Below are 17469 nucleotides of genomic sequence, written 5' to 3'. Positions count from 1 at the left end.
GAGAATCTTCACATTCCAGTCAGTCTCTCTCTCTCTCTCTTCTGATTCGGCGTCTTTTCTCCGCAAATGTCTTCTCGGATCGCATAAGCGTGAACATCAACATCAAATCACCGGTCCCCCAAACAAGCCCTACTCTCCCGAAAAGTCCAAAATCCCAATCGGACCCTAACCGCCATGGCCCGAAGATCCGTACCCATCCTCCGCCACCTTCTCACCAAACCAACCACCCCGACCCTCGCCCCCGCCAACCCGACACGATCCGTCACCTACATGCCCCGACCCGGCGACGGCACCCCCCGGGCCGTAACCCTAATCCCCGGCGACGGCATTGGCCCCCTGGTGACCAACGCCGTAGAGCAGGTCATGGACGCGATGCACGCGCCGGTATACTTCGAGACCTTCGAGGTCCACGGCGACATGCCGAAGGTTCCAGACGAGGTGATCGAGTCGATCAAGAAGAACAAGGTGTGCTTGAAGGGAGGGCTCGCGACGCCCATGGGCGGCGGCGTGAGCTCGCTCAATTTGCAGCTGAGGAAAGAGCTCGATCTCTACGCTTCGCTCGTCAACTGCGTCAATCTGCCGGGCCTCGTCACCAAGCATGAGAACGTCGACATTGTTGTGATTAGGGAGAATACGGAGGGCGAGTACTCGGGGCTCGAGCATGAGGTTGTTCCTGGCGTCGTTGAAAGCCTTAAGGTATATGAATCAAATTCTGTTTGGGTTTTTGGATTTCTTAATGTTTGAATAATACTGTTTGGGTTTTTGTTGTTATTTGGTTTATTGTTTGATTATTGATTGGGTTTTGTCGTTTTCTAGTTTAATCATGTGGAATTGAATTTGTTTAAGGTTAAGTATAGGGTAATCATATTCAGTACATGGTAATTAACTATGTTTAACATTCTGATTGCATTTATTTAAAGAAGTGAGAAAATGCGACACATGACACATGTTTGGCAATGGTCCTATTGTAGTGACTGAAATTATTCTCTCTTATAATTCATTGGTAAGATTGCACTGACCGACCTATGCGGTGCCACACTATGGGAACCATTGCATGTGACTGTTGTATATGACCTCCCTCTGTTCAAAATGTACGTGGGACCCACTTTTAGATGGCACTGGGACCGGCATGCGTGTCGTGGGATTGAGGCCATATGTGAGGATCACACGCAAAATATTCTGGAATGCATGGAAGATTCTGATATGTTCATTGCAGGAAATGTTTGTTCTTCAATTGCAAGTGCTGTTAAGTGGTTGTATGTTGATTGAGTTTGTGATATTTTAGCATTCAATCTATAGAAAGTGATCTAGTAATTGTAGCAGGAGTATCACTTTGTTTGATGGGTTTCTTTTGCTGCTTATAAACTTTTCCCTTACATTTCTTGCAATTTGAAGGAATGTTTCTTGTTATCTTCTCCATATTGCATAGTGTTGGGGATATTTTTGTCACTTATACTTACTCTTTTGCTAGGTGATCACAAAGTTCTGTTCAGAGCGCATTGCTAAATATGCTTTTGAGTACGCTTACCTAAACAACAGAAAGAAGGTGACTGCTGTGCACAAAGCAAACATTATGAAGCTTGGAGATGGCCTGTTCTTAGAGTCTTGTCGTGAGGTGGCCACAAAGTATCCTGGGATTGACTACAAGGAAATAATTGTGGACAACTGTTGCATGCAACTTGTTTCGAAGCCTGAGCAATTTGATGTCATGGTATGCCAATTACATTCAGTGAATCTGGTCGTTATAAGCAAATTGTTCGTTTATTATTAGAAAAATGGAACCCCACATGGTAAAGATAGGCTATTACTGTACAGATTGGATAAAGAAAAGTATGCTGCATCTCTTACCATTATTGTGTGGGACAGTAGGACTGGACCTTCTGTTGGTTGAGCACTTTTGAGCAGCCTAGGATGCCTCAGAAATGATGAGGCATCTCTTATGAGGGTTAGAAGATTCCTGAAGCTTTGATTCCGTCGGAGAAAAAACTATGGATTACCATGAATGTTTCCTTGGTTAGGAAGTTAAATTCTTTTTGCTGCGATCTTTCTGTTAAGCAAAACCTGATTGTGTTGGAGTATTGTACCTTCTAGATTCTTAGGAAAAAATTATTGAATTGTAGAAAGTAAGGGAGTTTGAGGAGATGAGTAAAATTAAAACCAGTGCAGTGTGAGTTTTCTTTCTCTTCTTGAAAGATTATTGTTGCTTTTAACAATTCTACTGGGTCGAACTATCTCAGTTTTTTGTTTTTATTTTATAAATCAAAGAGGCAAAGTGAGTTTTGTAGCTGACGCAGGCTGATTTGCATTTTGCAGGTTACACCAAATCTTTATGGTAATCTAGTTGCAAATACAGCAGCTGGTATTGCTGGAGGCACTGGTGTCATGCCTGGAGGTATATCAATTCAACTGTTTGATTTATATTCCATTCACGGTCTTCTTTATAATACTGTCAGCAATGCCCCTTCCAAATGAAAAATTATAGGTAAAAAGAAACCTGATCCATTTTTGAACAATGTGTTTCTTGTTGGAAATTAACAATGATGGTTCTGGTGTTTTGCCTGCAGGAAATGTTGGGGCTGATCATGCTATTTTCGAGCAAGGCGCTTCTGCAGGGAACGTGGGAAATCAGAAAATATTGGATAAAAAGAAAGCAAACCCAGTGGCCCTGCTTCTCTCATCCGCCATGATGTTGAGACATCTGCAGTTTCCTTCCTTTGCTGATCGACTAGAAACTGCCGTGGCGCGAGTAATATTAGAGGGTAAATGCAGGACAAAAGACCTCGGAGGACAAAGCACTACCCAAGAGGTTGTTGATGGAGTCATTGCTGCCCTAGAATGACAGAGAAGAGAAGGTATTCTCGAGCTACTACTGTTCATCCCATAGAATTTTTGGATTTGGCAAGGGGGGAGTGTTACCCTCCAGAAATTTTCCAACATTTTTAACATAATTCTTTGATTGCCTCTAGATATTATTCACAAATTTTGTTTCATAATAATTCTCAAAGATGAAAAACACTGATCTGGTGTTTTTTTCATACAAAATCCTGATCAAGTTTATGCTCATTCCTTTTCTGTTCATAAACTTTACCAACACACTGGTCCATTTTTTATTGGGGTTCAATTGTGTACATTGAAAATAGAATTCACCATGAACCAGGAACAAAGGCTTTTGAACTTGTGCATACACGCAGTCGCAGCATCAATTTTTGAGTTTATAGAGAAGGGTTTCTGCAATGGGCTGGGTTGTAGTTGATCTTTGGCCCAGTTTACGCCTGGGATTTTTTGAGGAGACCGCCAAAATGGGGCTGGGCTATAGTTGGACCGTAGGCTCTTGTTGTTGGGTTCACTAGGCTTGCTGCATAAAGTGTGCGGGTAAGGTGCTGGGCTAATAAATATTTGAAGCAATGGGGCCAATAAAAGAAAAGAAAATTGGCCTAACATTAAAACGTCCAACTGGTTCTCATAGCATAGCAATAATGCAATAGTTGTTATTATTTATTTCTTTATTGAGAAAATGTAGTGATAAAATTGGCTTCTATATCTAAAAAAGTATGAATTTTTTGTATGCCCATATATCACAATAATATTCCAAGTATATCACCCACTTTCATGTTGAAAAGTTAAAACATATGGTAATTTGTATAAATTTAGAATATTGTTACAGTGGTATTCCCGTTACATGTAAATTTTTCTCCAAACCAACCAATATTATATTATATGATTAAAGTCCATTTGTGTTGCCAAGTTATTTATAACTCCTTTCCATTGAAAATAACCATATCCCGTGTCCATTAGTCAAATCCGGCCAAGCAGTCTTTATCAGCTATCTAGAGACTTTTAACTTGAAATCCAAAGCACACGTCTTTTGCTACATGATAAGGTTCTCTTATAAAAAAAACAATCAAACAATATAAAATATAAATTTTTTATCTAAAGTATCGATTAAGGGTGCATCAACCTTACACAATCCAATGAATGAATCAAATTAATTTATACTATAATATAAATTATAATAGAATAGGGTGAATTCATCATGCTTCCACGATCCATTAAATCGAAATTAACGTATATCATAATAGAATACGAATGAATCCATCCATCTAACGGCTAAAATAATGTTGTTACCAAATCTAATGTTGCCTGGCCTCATGCCAGTCTAGCAAAATAACATGATTAGCATGGCACTAACATGAAATTTACCCCTAGTAGTTATCTTTTCAGTGTCAGCTACCAGCCTAGGAATCGGTACTAACAAACCACTTCTTCTGACCAACTAACGTTCTCGTAGACAATCCAATTATCCAATATTCATAGAGACAAATAATTTTCAGAAATCTCCTTGTCATCTCCGTCAAGACCATGAACCACTTGGTCAAGAACTCGTTCACTCGCTTGGCTTCTGTCATCAGTCCTTATCATTTTCGTCCTGGTGTTGCTCATTATTATCGTTTCTGCTCTCACTTCTCTGGGAATAATTTTGAGCCAGAGTCATGGAAATCTATGGAGGGCCTTGTTCGGTGCCCAGCCAACCATGTTCCTTTATCTCCAATAGTGTTCTTGGAGCGAGCTGCAAAGGCCTACACAGACAGGACCTCACTGGTCTATGGATGTCTGAAATATACCTGGGCTCAAACTCATGAACGCTGTCTGAAACTAGCTTCTGCTTTAACCCAGTTGGGAATTTCCCCTGGTGATGTGGTGAGTTGGTTTTTTTTTTATTTCATGTTTTTTTTGGCTTCTTTAATTCACTGCTTTCTGTGCTGCTTAATTGTTTCATGTTTCTTCAGTTTTTCCCATTTCAGAATAATCATGTTTTCTTGACAGATACCTCAAAATCATACTTAAAATTTTGATTTAATTTTCTTATTTATTATGTTAAATTATTAGTCAAAGAAGTTGCGGATGAAGCCTGTTTTCATGTTTGAGCATTTGCATTGTTGAACCAGGTTGCAACCTTGGCTCCTAATGTCCCAGCCATGTATGAGCTGCATTTTGCAGTTCCAATGGCAGGGGGAGTTCTTTGTACACTAAATGCACGCCTTGATTCAGCTATGATATCTGTCCTGCTGAGTCATTCCGAGGCGAAAATCGTCTTTGTAGACTACCAGTTACTTGAAATTGCCCAAGGAGCACTTGATCTTCTCACCCAAAAAACAGATTCAAAACCACCTATTCTTGTTTTAATTGCTGACTCTGATGGGTCGTCTAGCACATCTCCCACCATATGCACTTCACACACCTATGAATATGAAAGTCTTCTGGAAACTGGAAATTGTGGATTTGAGATAAGAAGGCCAAGGAGTGAATGGGATCCTATCAGTGTAAATTATACCTCCGGCACAACATCCAGGCCGAAAGGGGTTGTTTATAGTCACCGGGGCGCTTATCTTAACGCATTGTCTACGGTTCTGCTTCATGGAATAGGCTCAATGCCTGTTTATCTATGGACTGTGCCTATGTTTCACTGCAATGGGTGGTGCCTCACTTGGGGGGTGGCTGCTCAGGGTGGCACTAACATATGCCTCAGAAAAGTCAATCCAAAATACATATTTGACAACATAGTTCAATACAATGTCACACACATGGGAGGGGCACCAACTGTCTTGAACATGATTGTTAATTCACTGGTCAGTGACCAGAGGCCACTTCCTCGCAAGGTGGAAATAATGACGGGTGGTTCACCACCCCCACCACAAATCCTTTTCAAGATGGAAGAACTGGGGTTTGGAGTAAATCACTTGTATGGTCTAACAGAAACTTATGGTCCAGGGACTTATTGCTCATGGAAACCAGAGTGGGATTCTCTGCCTTCCAACGAAAGATCAAAGCTTAAAGCTCGACAAGGGGTGCAGCATCTTGGTTTAGAAGAGGTTGACATAAAAGATCCTCTCACTATGGAAAGTGTAACACCTGATGGTAAAACAATGGGTGAGATTATGTTCAGGGGAAACACTGTCATGAGTGGTTATCTTAAAGACTTGAAAGCAACAAAGGAAGCTTTTAGAGGTGGATGGTTTCGAAGTGGGGATTTAGCTGTGAAACATCCCGATAACTACATCGAAGTGAAGGACCGCTTGAAAGATATAATCATATCTGGGGGAGAGAACATAAGTACAGTTGAGGTGGAAACAGTTTTGTTTAGCCATCCAGCAGTTCTTGAGGCTGCAGTTGTTGCACGCCCAGATAACCATTGGGGGCAGACTCCTTGTGCATTTGTGAAATTGAAGGAGGGATTTGATCATCTCAAAGCTCAAGACCTAATCGAATTCTGCCGGGATAACTTGCCTCATTATATGGCTCCCCGGACAGTAATTTTCGATGATATACCAAAAACTGCAACTGGTAAGATACAGAAATTTATTCTCAGAGAAAAAGCAAAGGCCTTGGGGAGCCTCTCTTGAACAAGCTGTAACAAGTGGAAGGTAACTTGTTGGCTCCTTATATTATAAGCAAGGCAAAAATTAAATATACCAAGCTATCTATGCTTAAGGTTCTCTAATGAAGCTACACTACCATTGCATTTTTGTTGCAAATTATATCGAAAAACAGGAAATAGTACACACTATAGCTCATGTAGTGGGATGTGCATGATGTTGATGGAGATCGAGGAGGATAATGTAGGGATAATTGGATTAACCTAGTTGATGGTACCAATTATTATTTAAATGTAAGTCAATTAACCTAGTTAAATGGGAGAAAAAAAAAAAAAAAAAAAAGTTTAAGACTGCAAACGATGATAGTTTTAAGAGCTATGGTAGGAATCTTGAAGATTTAATGACATAATGATGTTTATGCCTCTCTCTCCTTTGAGCCGTCACCTCCTAGGTTTTCGCCATGTTTTATATCAATTAGAGCCTTTCCAGCGGCACAGCCTAGCCCGAGGCTAGGGGAGGAAAAAAAAAAAAAAAAAGGTGTTCCAGCGCATAGCCCAGGCCCGAGGGCAAGGTGGGACCCAGCAACCTGGGCTGGCCCGAGGGCAAGGTTGGCCCGAGCTCCAGCCCTCGTTTTGGTGCTGACGTCATCGCTACAGTGCCGCAGTGCTACAGATGCTACGTCTGGCGCTACAGTACCACTAAAAGTCCACGTGTCGCACTCTGGGCTCTCCGATCAGATTTTTTTCTCCAATCCAATGGCAGCCAATTTTTGTGCAATGAAAAAAAATTGAATTTTTTAAAAAAAAAAACCAAAAAAAATACTATTTTTTTTTTCTTTCTATAAATACCAAAATTTTATCCGATTGAGATATGAATTTTATAATAAATATTGATATGTACGAACCCAAAAATATTATCTAAATTAATTATTTTTATTAAAAAATTTGTGAAAAAAACAAAAAAAATGAATAGTAATTGCCCTTAGCCATGACAATGGGTGGAAACACAAAATACTATTTGCAAAGGCAGTCACTATTCACGTGAATAGTAGCTACCCTAACTCCACCCTTGCCATGGCTACGAGCAAATGAGTGGAGTTACTCTTATAGTACTTTATAATTTATATATCCTTTTATTTTGCAAGATTTTGGCATAAATTTATAATACAAAATAATTATAAAAAAATAAACACCTAGGCACCCGCCTAAGCACCGATTACTCCTCTAGGCGCTAGGCCCCTGCCTGCCGCCAGTCTACCGCCTAGCCATTTTTCGAAACATTGCTGCTACTAATATATATACATGGCATCGTGTGCAGTGCAGGATATGGGCGGGCAGATGGCTATTGAATATCAGTTATCTGCTGAAGCAGGCTCCAAATTCAATCAGTTGTGTGCGCTTAGGGTTGATGAAAAATTTATGCCTTGTTTGTGTGTGTTGCATGTGTATAAAGAAAAGAGTATAACTTATCTTATTAGGTGCCTTTTGTCATATTTCCTTAAATCAGTAAAATATTCACTCAACAAATAAAAATTAAAACATAATTACTAACTAAAGTAATTAAAAAAAACTAAGATATTACTTAATTACATATATTAAAGTAAAGAAGTTGGCCAAAAAACAAAAGTAAAGAAACTAGTTATATATTTTTAAAATAAAATAATTTTTTTAAAAAAATCTCCCGAAGAAAATTTAGAGCAGCGCGGCTATACACTTTTTTTCTAATTTTTTATTATAAAGAAATAGTATAGTCACCGAGCCATAATCTGTTTTTTTTAAAAAGAAATAGTCTAGCCGCGCGGCTATATTCTGTTTAAATTTATTTTAAAGTATAGTATAGCCGGGCGGCTATACTCGATTTTTTTAATTTTTAAAAAGAAATAGTAACGCAAGGCTGCTACACACATTTTTTTCCAATTTTTTTTTATATAAAAGAAATAGTATAGGCGCATGGTATACTTTGTTTTTTTAAACTTTTTTGTAAAGAAATAGTAAAACTGGGCGGCTATACTCGGCTTTTTCCAATTTTTTCAGAGAAATAGTATGGCCGTCAGGCTATACTCTGTTTTCCTAAATTTTTTTTTTTTGAAGAAATAGTATCGCCGATCGGCTATACTTTGTTTTTTAATTTTTAAAAAGAAATCGTATGGCCGCATGGCTATACTCGATTTTTTCAATTTTTTTCAAAATAAATAGCCTTTCAGCTATACTCTTTTTATTTTATTTTTAAAAACAAAGCAGTATAGCCTGGCTGCGATACTCGGTTTTTTCAACTTTTTAAAAGAAATAGTATAGCTGACTATATTGTTTTTAAATTTTCAAAAAGAAATAGTATAGCCGCCCAGTGCTACTTGATTTTTTATATTTTTTTTAAAAAAAAGAAATTGTATATCAGCTTGGCTATACAGGTTTTTTCATTTTTATTTAAATAAATTATAGTAAAATATTATAAAGTGACCAAATTATTATCTATAAAATATAAACTAATGCAACTAGGAGGGTACTCTTTTCATAAATGTTTTTATTAAACAATATAGCCAAGCGGCTATACTACAATTTCGTTAGGAAAGGTCGAATACAACAAGTTTTGCTGGGATAGACATGTGACGACGAAATTTCGTGGGGAAGGTTTATTTATTTATTTATTTATTTACAATAGATATAAGCTTAAATGTTTAAGTTAATTAATTTTTTTATTTTTAATTTTAGTATTTAAATAATATATTTGCCTTATTTAATTAGTTAAATTAGTAATTAATTTTAATTATTATTTCTATAGTGAATAATTAGTATTAAATATTTTAATTAACTTCATGAATTATATCACTTAATAAATAGTAATTTAAATTTTCTATTTTTCCCTATAATATTCATTAAGTAAATAATAACTAAAATATAACTACTAATCAAAGTAATTAAAAAAGAGAAAACCATATTATGCTACTTATGGAGTATAGCCGCTCGGCTGTACATTATATTTATGGACTATAGCCGTACGGCTATACGTTTAAAATATTCTATTTTTCCCATTTCAGAATATCATGTTTCCTTAACAGATACCTCAAAATCATACTTAAATTTTTTTATTATTTGATTTGCTCATCTATTATGTTACATTATTAGTAAAATGATATTGCAGATGAAGCCTGTTCTCGTGTTTGAGCATTTCCATTGTTGAACCAGGCTGCAACCTTGGCCCCCAATGTCCCAGCCACGCATGAGCTGCATTTTGCAGTTCCAATGACGGGCAGTTCTTTGTACACTAAATGCACGCCTTGATTCAGCTATGTTATCTGTCCGGCTGCTAAGTCATTCCGAGGCAAGAATCGTCTTTGTAGACTACCAGTTACTTGAAATTGCCCAAGGAACACTTAATCTTCTCACCCAAAAAACAGATACAAAACCACCTATTCTTGTTTTAATTGCTGTTTCTGAGGGGTCATCTGATACATCTCCCACCATATGCACTTCAAACACCTATGAATATGAAAGTCTTCTTGAAACAGGAGATGGTGGATTTGAGATAAGAAGGCCAAGGAGTGAATGGGATCCTATCAGTGTAAATTATACCTCCGGCACAACACCCAGGCCAAAAGGGGTTGTTTACAGTAGCGGGGTGCTTATCTTAACGCGTTGTCTACGGTTCTGCTTCATGGAATAGGTTCAATGCCTGTTTATCTATGGACAGTGTCTATGTTTCACTGCAATGGGTGGTGCCTCACTTTTGGGGTGGCTGCTCAGGGTGGAACTAACATCTGCCTCAGGAAAGTCAATCCAAAACACATATTTGACAACATAGTTCAATACAATGTGACACACATGGGAGGGGCACCGTCTTGAACATGATTGTTAATTCACCGGTCAGTGACTGGAGGCCACTTCCTCGCAAGGTGGAAATAACGACGGGTGGTTCACCACCCATGCCACAGATCGTTTTCAGGATGGAAGAATTGGGGTTTGGAGTAAATCAATTGTATGGTCTAACAGAAACTTATGGTCCAGGGACTTATTGCTCATGGAAACCAGAGTGGGATTCTCTGCCTTCCATTGAAAGATCAAAGCTTAAAGCTCGACAAGGGGTGCAGCATCTTGGTTTGGAAGAGGTTGACATAAAAGATCCTGTCACTATGGAAAGTGTAACACCTGATGGTAATACAGTGGGTGAGATTATGTTAAGGGGAAACACTGTTATGAGTGGATGGTTGGGGAGCGGGGATCTAGCTGTGAAACATCCAGATAATTACATTGATCGAAGTGAAGGACCGCTTGAAAGATATAATCATATCTGGGGGAGAGAACATAAGTACAGTTGAGGTGGAAACAGTTTTGTTTAGCCATCCAGCATTTCTTGAGGCTGCAGTTGTTGCACGCCCAGATAACCACTGGGGGTAGACTCCTTGTGCATTTGTGAAATTGAAGGAGGGATTTGATCATCTGAATGCTAAAAACCTAATCGAATTCTGCCCGGATAATTTGCCTCATTATATGGCTCCTCGGACAGTAATTTTTGATGATATATCAAAAACCGCAACCGGAAAGATACAGAAATTTATTCTCAGAGAAAAAGTAAAGGCCTTGGGGAGCCTATCTTGAACAAGCTGTAACAAGTGTAATTGGAAGGTAACTTGTTGGCTCCTTATCTATTGTACGAAAGGAAAAATTTAATAAACCAAGCTATACCATTGCATCTATGTATGCTTAAGGTTCTGTAATGAAGCTACACTAGCATTGCATGTTTGTTGCAAATTATATCAAGGGAGCAGGAAATAGTACACCATAGCTCATGTAGTGGGATGTGCAGGATGTTGATGGACATCAAGGCGGATAATGTAGGGATTAACAATCGAACCGCAGTAGAGGTAATTTCCAATCTTGATCCCACTTGAAATGAGAAACAACTCAGGATCAGAATAGTGAGCAGTAGGTTCCCCATTCAAATTCACAGCCAACACACCAGCATTCTTCACCATATGCGGTCTGCCTGCTGCATACCGCTTCACGATTGCCAGAACCTTTCGAATAAAAGGATATCTAAGTGCTAGATCCCAGTATGGTGTAACCTCCTGCCAATTTGGCATACAAAATGTCAATAAATCATGAAAAAAAAAATGCATCCTTGTTCCATTCAAAACAGAACAACTGATGTGATTTTTCAGAAAACAGAGAGAAAATGAAGATCACCGTAGCCAAAGCAATCCAGTACTGGCCTTCCCCATCATATCTGATATTATCAGGCATGCCTGGCAAATGGTCAATAAAATTTTCTACACTCCCTTTTTTACTGCCTTGTAGATAGTATTTTCTACACCTTATCCTGCAATATTAACCATTTAAGGCAGTAAAAAACTTTGTCCATACTTTCAGATTCACAGAAAAAAAACAGAAGTCTATTAAGTTCTAAGAACTTACATGATAGTTTCACAGAAGACAACGAAGTTTTGATCTGGAGAGACTGCTACTCCGTTGGCAAAGTAGAGGTTGTGGACCAGAACTTTGGTCTCTTTGGTTGTTGGGTTGTAGCTCATCAATCTGCCATGGGGTCTGCCCCCTAAAATATCCGAGATGAAGTCTTTTAAGCTGTATTTGTGTGAAGCATCTGTGAAGTAAAGCATGCCATTTTGTGCTACATCTACGGAGTCCGTTAGCTTGAATTTTACACCCTCGGCCTCATCTGTCAACAGTTCTACCGTCCCGTCCTCACTTATCTTCAATAGCCCCTGATTGAAAAATAATAATAATAACCAAAAAAAAAAAAAAAAAGATATAATTATGAGGCCACCTCCCTCTTACAATATGCACATGAGATCAGGACCTACTTTTATGTATGTTGTGAAACTGTAGAAAACTTAGGTGACATGAAATGGACTATCTAGTTAAATCATAACAAGCGTTACATAAGACCCTACGAGTTTTGTCAGTGATAAGCAAGTTCCTATACGAGTTTTGTTCATAAGACCCTACTCTCAGAAAAATTCATGTCAGGTTATATGTGTAAGTAACGTGACAGTACTGATGGGTTACAAATTGTTCTCCATGCGTAAACCGTAGCAGCGGGACCTTCCTGCATGTTGTATGAAACTAAAACCAACATGAGCATTGATTAAATTTAGTTAATAATTCACGGGTGACCAATTTTTGTACGTTTTTGTTTTTGTTTTTAGTTATCAAAAGTTTACGGGGAGATTGATTATGCTCGAACACTAACAAGGCTACACACAGTGCATAGAACAACTGAACCAACCCCCTCATTGTTACGTTTTTGTTTTTCTCTTTATTTTTTTGGGGGTAAGAATCCATGTGTACTTGAACTCTGACCAAATAATAAACACGAACAAATTTAATATGCGCTGATATTTAGGATCGAGCTGACCTTTTCTGTGTCAGCCACGAAGACCTCGTTCTTATGGCCGTGAGCGAGTCCAAGTGGCCTCCCACCGGTGAAAACCCAGTTCTCCACCACCGAGTCAGCAGCGTACTCGTTCAGCGTGACTCGCTTGACCCACCCGTCAGCACAACCCGTGTAAATCAGCCCCGACTTTGAGTCATAAGCCACGTCTTCGGGCGCCACCAAAGCCCCAGCACCCAAAAACTCCGACCCTTTGAGCATGTGGGCATTACGCGTTGGAGCAGCAGCGACTCGCTTAGTCAACTCGTGGAGGGGGAGAGGAGCTGGGTCGAGCGAATCGAGTTGGTAGATGAGCAGAGCTATTGCCAGTGGACCCAGAACTGAGAAGATGAGAAAAGCTGAGGGCCATGATGATGAAGACGACGACGACGGTTTGGGATGAGTGTGATAAGAGGGTTGGGTTTGGGAAGGTGAGTCGGTTGAGTTGGACATTGTCACGTACCGATGAACTCGTCCCAGAAAGTCAATAGAGGAAATGAGAGAAGAAGCAAGTGGTATGAAATTCAGTATTTGGCAGTGTAGGCTATACCTCCTTATAATCCTAAATATGTGGACTTGTATAGAGCCTTAGAGTGGCTCCAGCGAAGGAGCCCAGCCCGAGGCAAGGGCAGGAAAAAAAAAAAAAAAGTCCCTCCAGCGTGCAGCCCAGGCCTGGGTTTGGTGTGGGATCCACCAACTCGGGCCAGCCCTAAGGCCAAACCAGCCCCAGGTCCAAAATTCGGTTGCTGACGTTACGCTGACGTCAGCTAGCTACAGTATCGCTACAGTGCCCGTAGTGCTACAGTACCACTAAAAGTCCACGTGTCGCACTCTGAGCTCTCCGATCAGATTTTTTTTTCTCCAATCCAACGGCAGCCAATTTTTGTGCAATAAAAAAAATGAAAAAAATTGAATTTTTTTTAAAAAAAAACCAAAAAAATACTCTTTTTTTTTTTTCTATAAATGCCAAAAAAATTTCCGATTGAGATATGAATTTTATAATAAATATTGATATGTACGAACCCAAAAATATTATCCAAAAATATTATCTAAATTAATTATTTTTATTAAAACATTTGTGAAAAAAAACAAAAAAATGAATAGTAATTGCCCTTAGTTAGGGCAACGGGTGGAGACACAATTTACTATTTGCAAGGGCAAGCACTATTCACGTGAATAGTGCTTGCCTTAGCTCCACCCTTGCCATTGCTAAAGGCAAATGGGTGGAGTTGCTCTTAGAGCCCAGCGGGCCCAAAATTTTTAAAAACTGAACCCTAAACCCTATGAAAGCATCCGACGCCTATACACGTGCGAGACGATTGTGGACTCTCAATTTTGTGTTATGAGATTTACTGACATGGTGGATGTGTTATGATTCGCTTACATTAATAATTTCCAGTTAGCTTGCATGCATGTATTGTTGGCGTGACTTGTGGATATTGACTTACTTTCCTTACACACCAAGAATTCCTATTATAATTGTAATTGATTTACTTTAATTCATGATTTCCTACTGTAAATAGATTTATGAATTTATTATTTACTTGCCCATTCAGGTTTCGTTGTATTATAAATATGACCTCCTACAAGGAGAAGAATACACAGAAAATTCCCACAAACAAATATTCTCTCATAGTTTTCATATTTTAGCATGGTATCAGAGCGGCGATCTTGGAATTGCTGACTCTAGTTTCAAACCCCCGCGCTGCTATGGGGGTTGATGATTTTTTCAACCCTCATGGAGGTAGCACCACCGACTCCTTCTCTCATTCTCCACCAACCATCGTTGAGTTGAGTGCCCAGATGGCTCCGCTCCTACAGATGCAGACTTTGACCCCGAACCCGATCCAGAATCAGGATCCTCTTTTGATGACCCCGACCCCGACCCCGACTATGACGACGACGACCCCGACCCCGACTCCGAAGACGACCCCGACCCCACTCCGATGATGACCCCAACCCCGAATTTGTCTCTGATTCAGACCCTGATCCCGATTTCGACTCCGACTCCGGCCTCGACTCAGGCTCAGATTCCGATCCCAATTCCTACTCAACCTGTATCCTATGCATCTTCCGCTGCACAGATTATGACTTCTAGACTAACGACCCCGACACATGGACCAGATTGCGCATATTGTGGTGATCCGAGACACACTTGTGAGACTTGTTTTAAATCGCATGGCTACCCCAATTGGTGGGCTACTCTTATAGATCGAGGACAATGCAATATGACCAGTAATGGTACTGGTTATGGATTCCATACTTCCGATAAGATTGATTCCAAGAGCTGGATAATTGATTCCGGTGCAACTGATCATATGACGTTTGATCCTGATGATTTTCTGAATACTACACAACCTCGACGAACCTGTATTGCAAATGCCAATGGTGTTACTTATCCTGTGACAGGGGCTGGCACTGTTGCACTCTCATCCTCTCTCACACTGTCTAATACTTTACTTGTTCCATCTTTATCCACTAAATTGTTGTCAGTTAGTCAGCTTACTGAACAATTGAATTGTTGTGTACTCATTTACCCGAGTTTTTGTTTGCTTCAGGATATTCACACTAAGGAGATTCTTGGTCGTGGTACTAAGAGAGGGGGCTATATTATGTCGATGACTTCAGTCCCGGCATGGCTAACAGCGTGACACATCCCTTTGATAGCAAACAAAAGCAAATCTGGTTGTGGCACCGTCGATTGGGACATCCGTCTTTTAGTTATATGAAGCATCTTATACCAGATTTATTCTCAGGTTTCAAGGACTCCGACTTCACATGTGATACTTGTATTTTGGCCAAGAGTCACCGTGTGCCCTACCCGTTGAGTACGAACAAGTGTACTACTCCATTTACGTTAATTCACTCTGATGTCTGGGGACCTTCTCCTATCACTGCTCCTTCTGGTGTTCGATGGTTTGTCACATTCATCGATGATTGTACACGGATGACATGGCTTTATTTGCTGAAGAATAAAAACGAAGTGTTTTCCTGTTTTCAGTCCTTCCACAAACAGATGAAAACTCAGTTTAATGCTCAAATCCAGATTCTTCGCTCGGACAATGGTGGAGAATTTGTCAATCATGACTTTCAGACTTACTTCCAACAACATGGAATTATCCATGAGACGACTTGTCCTCAGACACCACAACAAAATGGTGTTGCTGAACGAAAGAATCGACATCTTCTTGAAACCGCCCGAGCACTTCTGATTGGCGCTCATGTTCCTCGCCATCACTGGGATGATGCTATTGTCACCGCAGTTCATCTGATCAACCGCATGCCTTCTGGTGTACTGACCTTTAAAACTCCCTTACAGGTGCTTGCACAACACAGACCTCTGCCTTCTGTTTTGGTACTCACACCCCGAATCTTTGGATGTGTGGCTTTCGTTCATCTCCACAAAAATCAACGTAGCAAACTTGATCCATGTGCGCTTCGTTGTGTTTTTGTGGGTTATGCCACTCATCAGAAAGGCTACCGCTGTTATCACCCTCCTACCCAACGAACCTATGTCACTTTGGATGTGACCTTTCTGGAATCTGAGCTGTTCTTCCATGACCCATCATCCAATTCTACACTTCAGGGGGAGATACGAAGTGAAGAGCAGAATTGGAACAACTTGGAAAATAAAGAAATTCTCCTTTGTACAGAAATGATTGATCATTCCGAGTCTGGAGCACGAGATTACTCTCTGTCGAAAAGCGACCAATCGCCCATTCATAGCGATCAATTGCCTGACCCACCTGATCCATGCGAAGATATTTCTGATCCGAGTCTCACACCTACAGACAATACAGAACAACAAGATGAAGACCCCCCTCTAACTCAACAGTACCAACAGACCAATCTCCTGAGAATATCCTTGAGGTAACTACTCCTACTAGACTTGTGCATTTAGATGATAAAACTATTGGATATCAATTACCTTTCAGGCAAAATCGTGGGAAGCCACCAAACCGTTATTCACCTGATATTGGCAAGACATCCAAGTATCCAATTGCAAATCATGTATCCACTGAGAAGCTGTCTGAACCACTCAAGGCTTTTGTGCATCAGTTGTCTGCTATCCATATTCCAACCAAGGTCTCTGAAGCATTGAAAGATCCTAAGTGGGTCCAAGCTATAAAAGAGGAGATGAAAGCCCTTGAGAAAAATCAGACTTGGACATTGGAGACTATACCCCGAGAAAAAAAGACTATCGGATGTAGATGGGTGTTTACTATAAAACACAATGCAGATGGATCTATCGAGCGATACAAGGCAAGACTTGTGGCAAAAGGGTACACACAGACCTATGGTATAGACTATGAAGAAACCTTTGCTCCAGTTGCAAAGTTAAACACCGTCAGAGTCTTATTGTCCCTTGCAGCTAATTTGGATTGGCCACTACACCAGTTTGATGTAAAGAATGCTTTTCTACATGGCGAACTCACGGAGGAGGTGTACATGGACATTCCTCCTGGATATAATACTACTCAGACTGGAACAGTTTGCAGGTTACGAAAAGCATTGTATGGATTGAAACAATCACCACGTGCATGGTTTGGACGGTTCACCATGGCAATGAAGAACAATGGTTTCAAACAGTGCAACTCAGATCATACTCTGTTCTTGAAACATCGAAAAGGGAAGGTAACAGCATTAATAATCTATGTTGATGATATGATTATTACTGGGAATGATAAACAGGAAATATCACAGCTACAAG

At 39.9% G+C, this 17469-nt stretch overlaps 3 protein-coding genes and 1 pseudogene across 5 annotated transcripts; 3 read left to right on the top strand and 1 right to left on the bottom strand.

Moving 5' to 3' along the window:
• The first annotated feature begins 31 nt into the window (after positions 1-31).
• On the top strand, positions 32-3444 carry LOC117634550 (isocitrate dehydrogenase [NAD] regulatory subunit 1, mitochondrial-like). 3 transcript variants are annotated; one of them, XM_034368703.1, is made up of 5 exons: positions 32-696; positions 1472-1711; positions 2314-2392; positions 2565-2852; positions 3158-3444. In XM_034368703.1, the coding sequence occupies exons 1-4, from the start codon at positions 175-177 to the stop codon at positions 2837-2839; spliced, it is 1116 nt and encodes a 371-aa protein (XP_034224594.1). In that variant the 5' UTR covers positions 32-174; the 3' UTR covers positions 2840-2852; positions 3158-3444. The 3 variants fall into 3 exon arrangements, with proteins under 3 accessions (XP_034224594.1, XP_034224595.1, XP_034224592.1); XM_034368704.1 differs by lacking the exon at positions 3158-3444 and having other exon boundaries at positions 1484-1711; positions 2565-3063; XM_034368701.1 differs by lacking the exon at positions 3158-3444 and having other exon boundaries at positions 2565-3063.
• An 848-nt stretch (positions 3445-4292) lies between these two features.
• LOC117633485 (probable acyl-activating enzyme 2) lies at positions 4293-6726 on the top strand. Its single transcript, XM_034367112.1, has 2 exons — positions 4293-4698; positions 4947-6726. The coding sequence occupies exons 1-2, from the start codon at positions 4360-4362 to the stop codon at positions 6399-6401; spliced, it is 1794 nt and encodes a 597-aa protein (XP_034223003.1). The 5' UTR covers positions 4293-4359; the 3' UTR covers positions 6402-6726.
• A 973-nt stretch (positions 6727-7699) lies between these two features.
• LOC117635478 lies at positions 7700-10966 on the top strand (annotated as a pseudogene).
• On the bottom strand, positions 10908-13297 carry LOC117634130 (protein STRICTOSIDINE SYNTHASE-LIKE 5-like). Its single transcript, XM_034368061.1, has 4 exons — positions 12744-13297; positions 11783-12090; positions 11555-11687; positions 10908-11436 (listed from the first exon to the last, which is right to left on the bottom strand). The coding sequence occupies exons 1-4, from the start codon at positions 13209-13211 to the stop codon at positions 11155-11157; spliced, it is 1191 nt and encodes a 396-aa protein (XP_034223952.1). The 5' UTR covers positions 13212-13297; the 3' UTR covers positions 10908-11154.
• Between the last annotated feature and the right edge of the window lie 4172 nt (positions 13298-17469).

This window comes from Prunus dulcis, chromosome 7 (genome assembly GCF_902201215.1).
Source record: "Prunus dulcis chromosome 7, ALMONDv2, whole genome shotgun sequence".
NCBI classification, from domain to species: Eukaryota; Viridiplantae; Streptophyta; class Magnoliopsida; order Rosales; family Rosaceae; genus Prunus; species Prunus dulcis.
The sequence above is the reverse complement of the archived record's forward strand: the minus strand, read 5'-3'. Positions and strand labels throughout refer to the sequence as shown.

What these genes read in the sequence shown, in the direction of transcription:
- LOC117634130 (XM_034368061.1), bottom strand. Translation starts at nt 13,211, where the DNA reads ATGTCCAACTCAACCGACTCACCTTCCCAAACCCAACCCTCTTATCAC. An exon ending in TCGTGGCTGACACAGAAAAG is followed by an intron (nt 12,091 to 12,743) that starts GTCAGCTCGATC and finishes TTTTTCAATCAG; the next exon opens with GGGCTATTGAAGATAAGTGA. An exon ending in GTCTTCTGTGAAACTATCAT is followed by an intron (nt 11,688 to 11,782) that starts GTAAGTTCTTAG and finishes TTAATATTGCAG; the next exon opens with GATAAGGTGTAGAAAATACT.
- LOC117634550 (XM_034368703.1), top strand. Translation starts at nt 175, where the DNA reads ATGGCCCGAAGATCCGTACCCATCCTCCGCCACCTTCTCACCAAACCA. An exon ending in CTGAGCAATTTGATGTCATG is followed by an intron (nt 1,712 to 2,313) that starts GTATGCCAATTA and finishes TGCATTTTGCAG; the next exon opens with GTTACACCAAATCTTTATGG. An exon ending in CACTGGTGTCATGCCTGGAG is followed by an intron (nt 2,393 to 2,564) that starts GTATATCAATTC and finishes TTTTGCCTGCAG; the next exon opens with GAAATGTTGGGGCTGATCAT.
- LOC117633485 (XM_034367112.1), top strand. Translation starts at nt 4,360, where the DNA reads ATGAACCACTTGGTCAAGAACTCGTTCACTCGCTTGGCTTCTGTCATC. An exon ending in GAATTTCCCCTGGTGATGTG is followed by an intron (nt 4,699 to 4,946) that starts GTGAGTTGGTTT and finishes TTGTTGAACCAG; the next exon opens with GTTGCAACCTTGGCTCCTAA.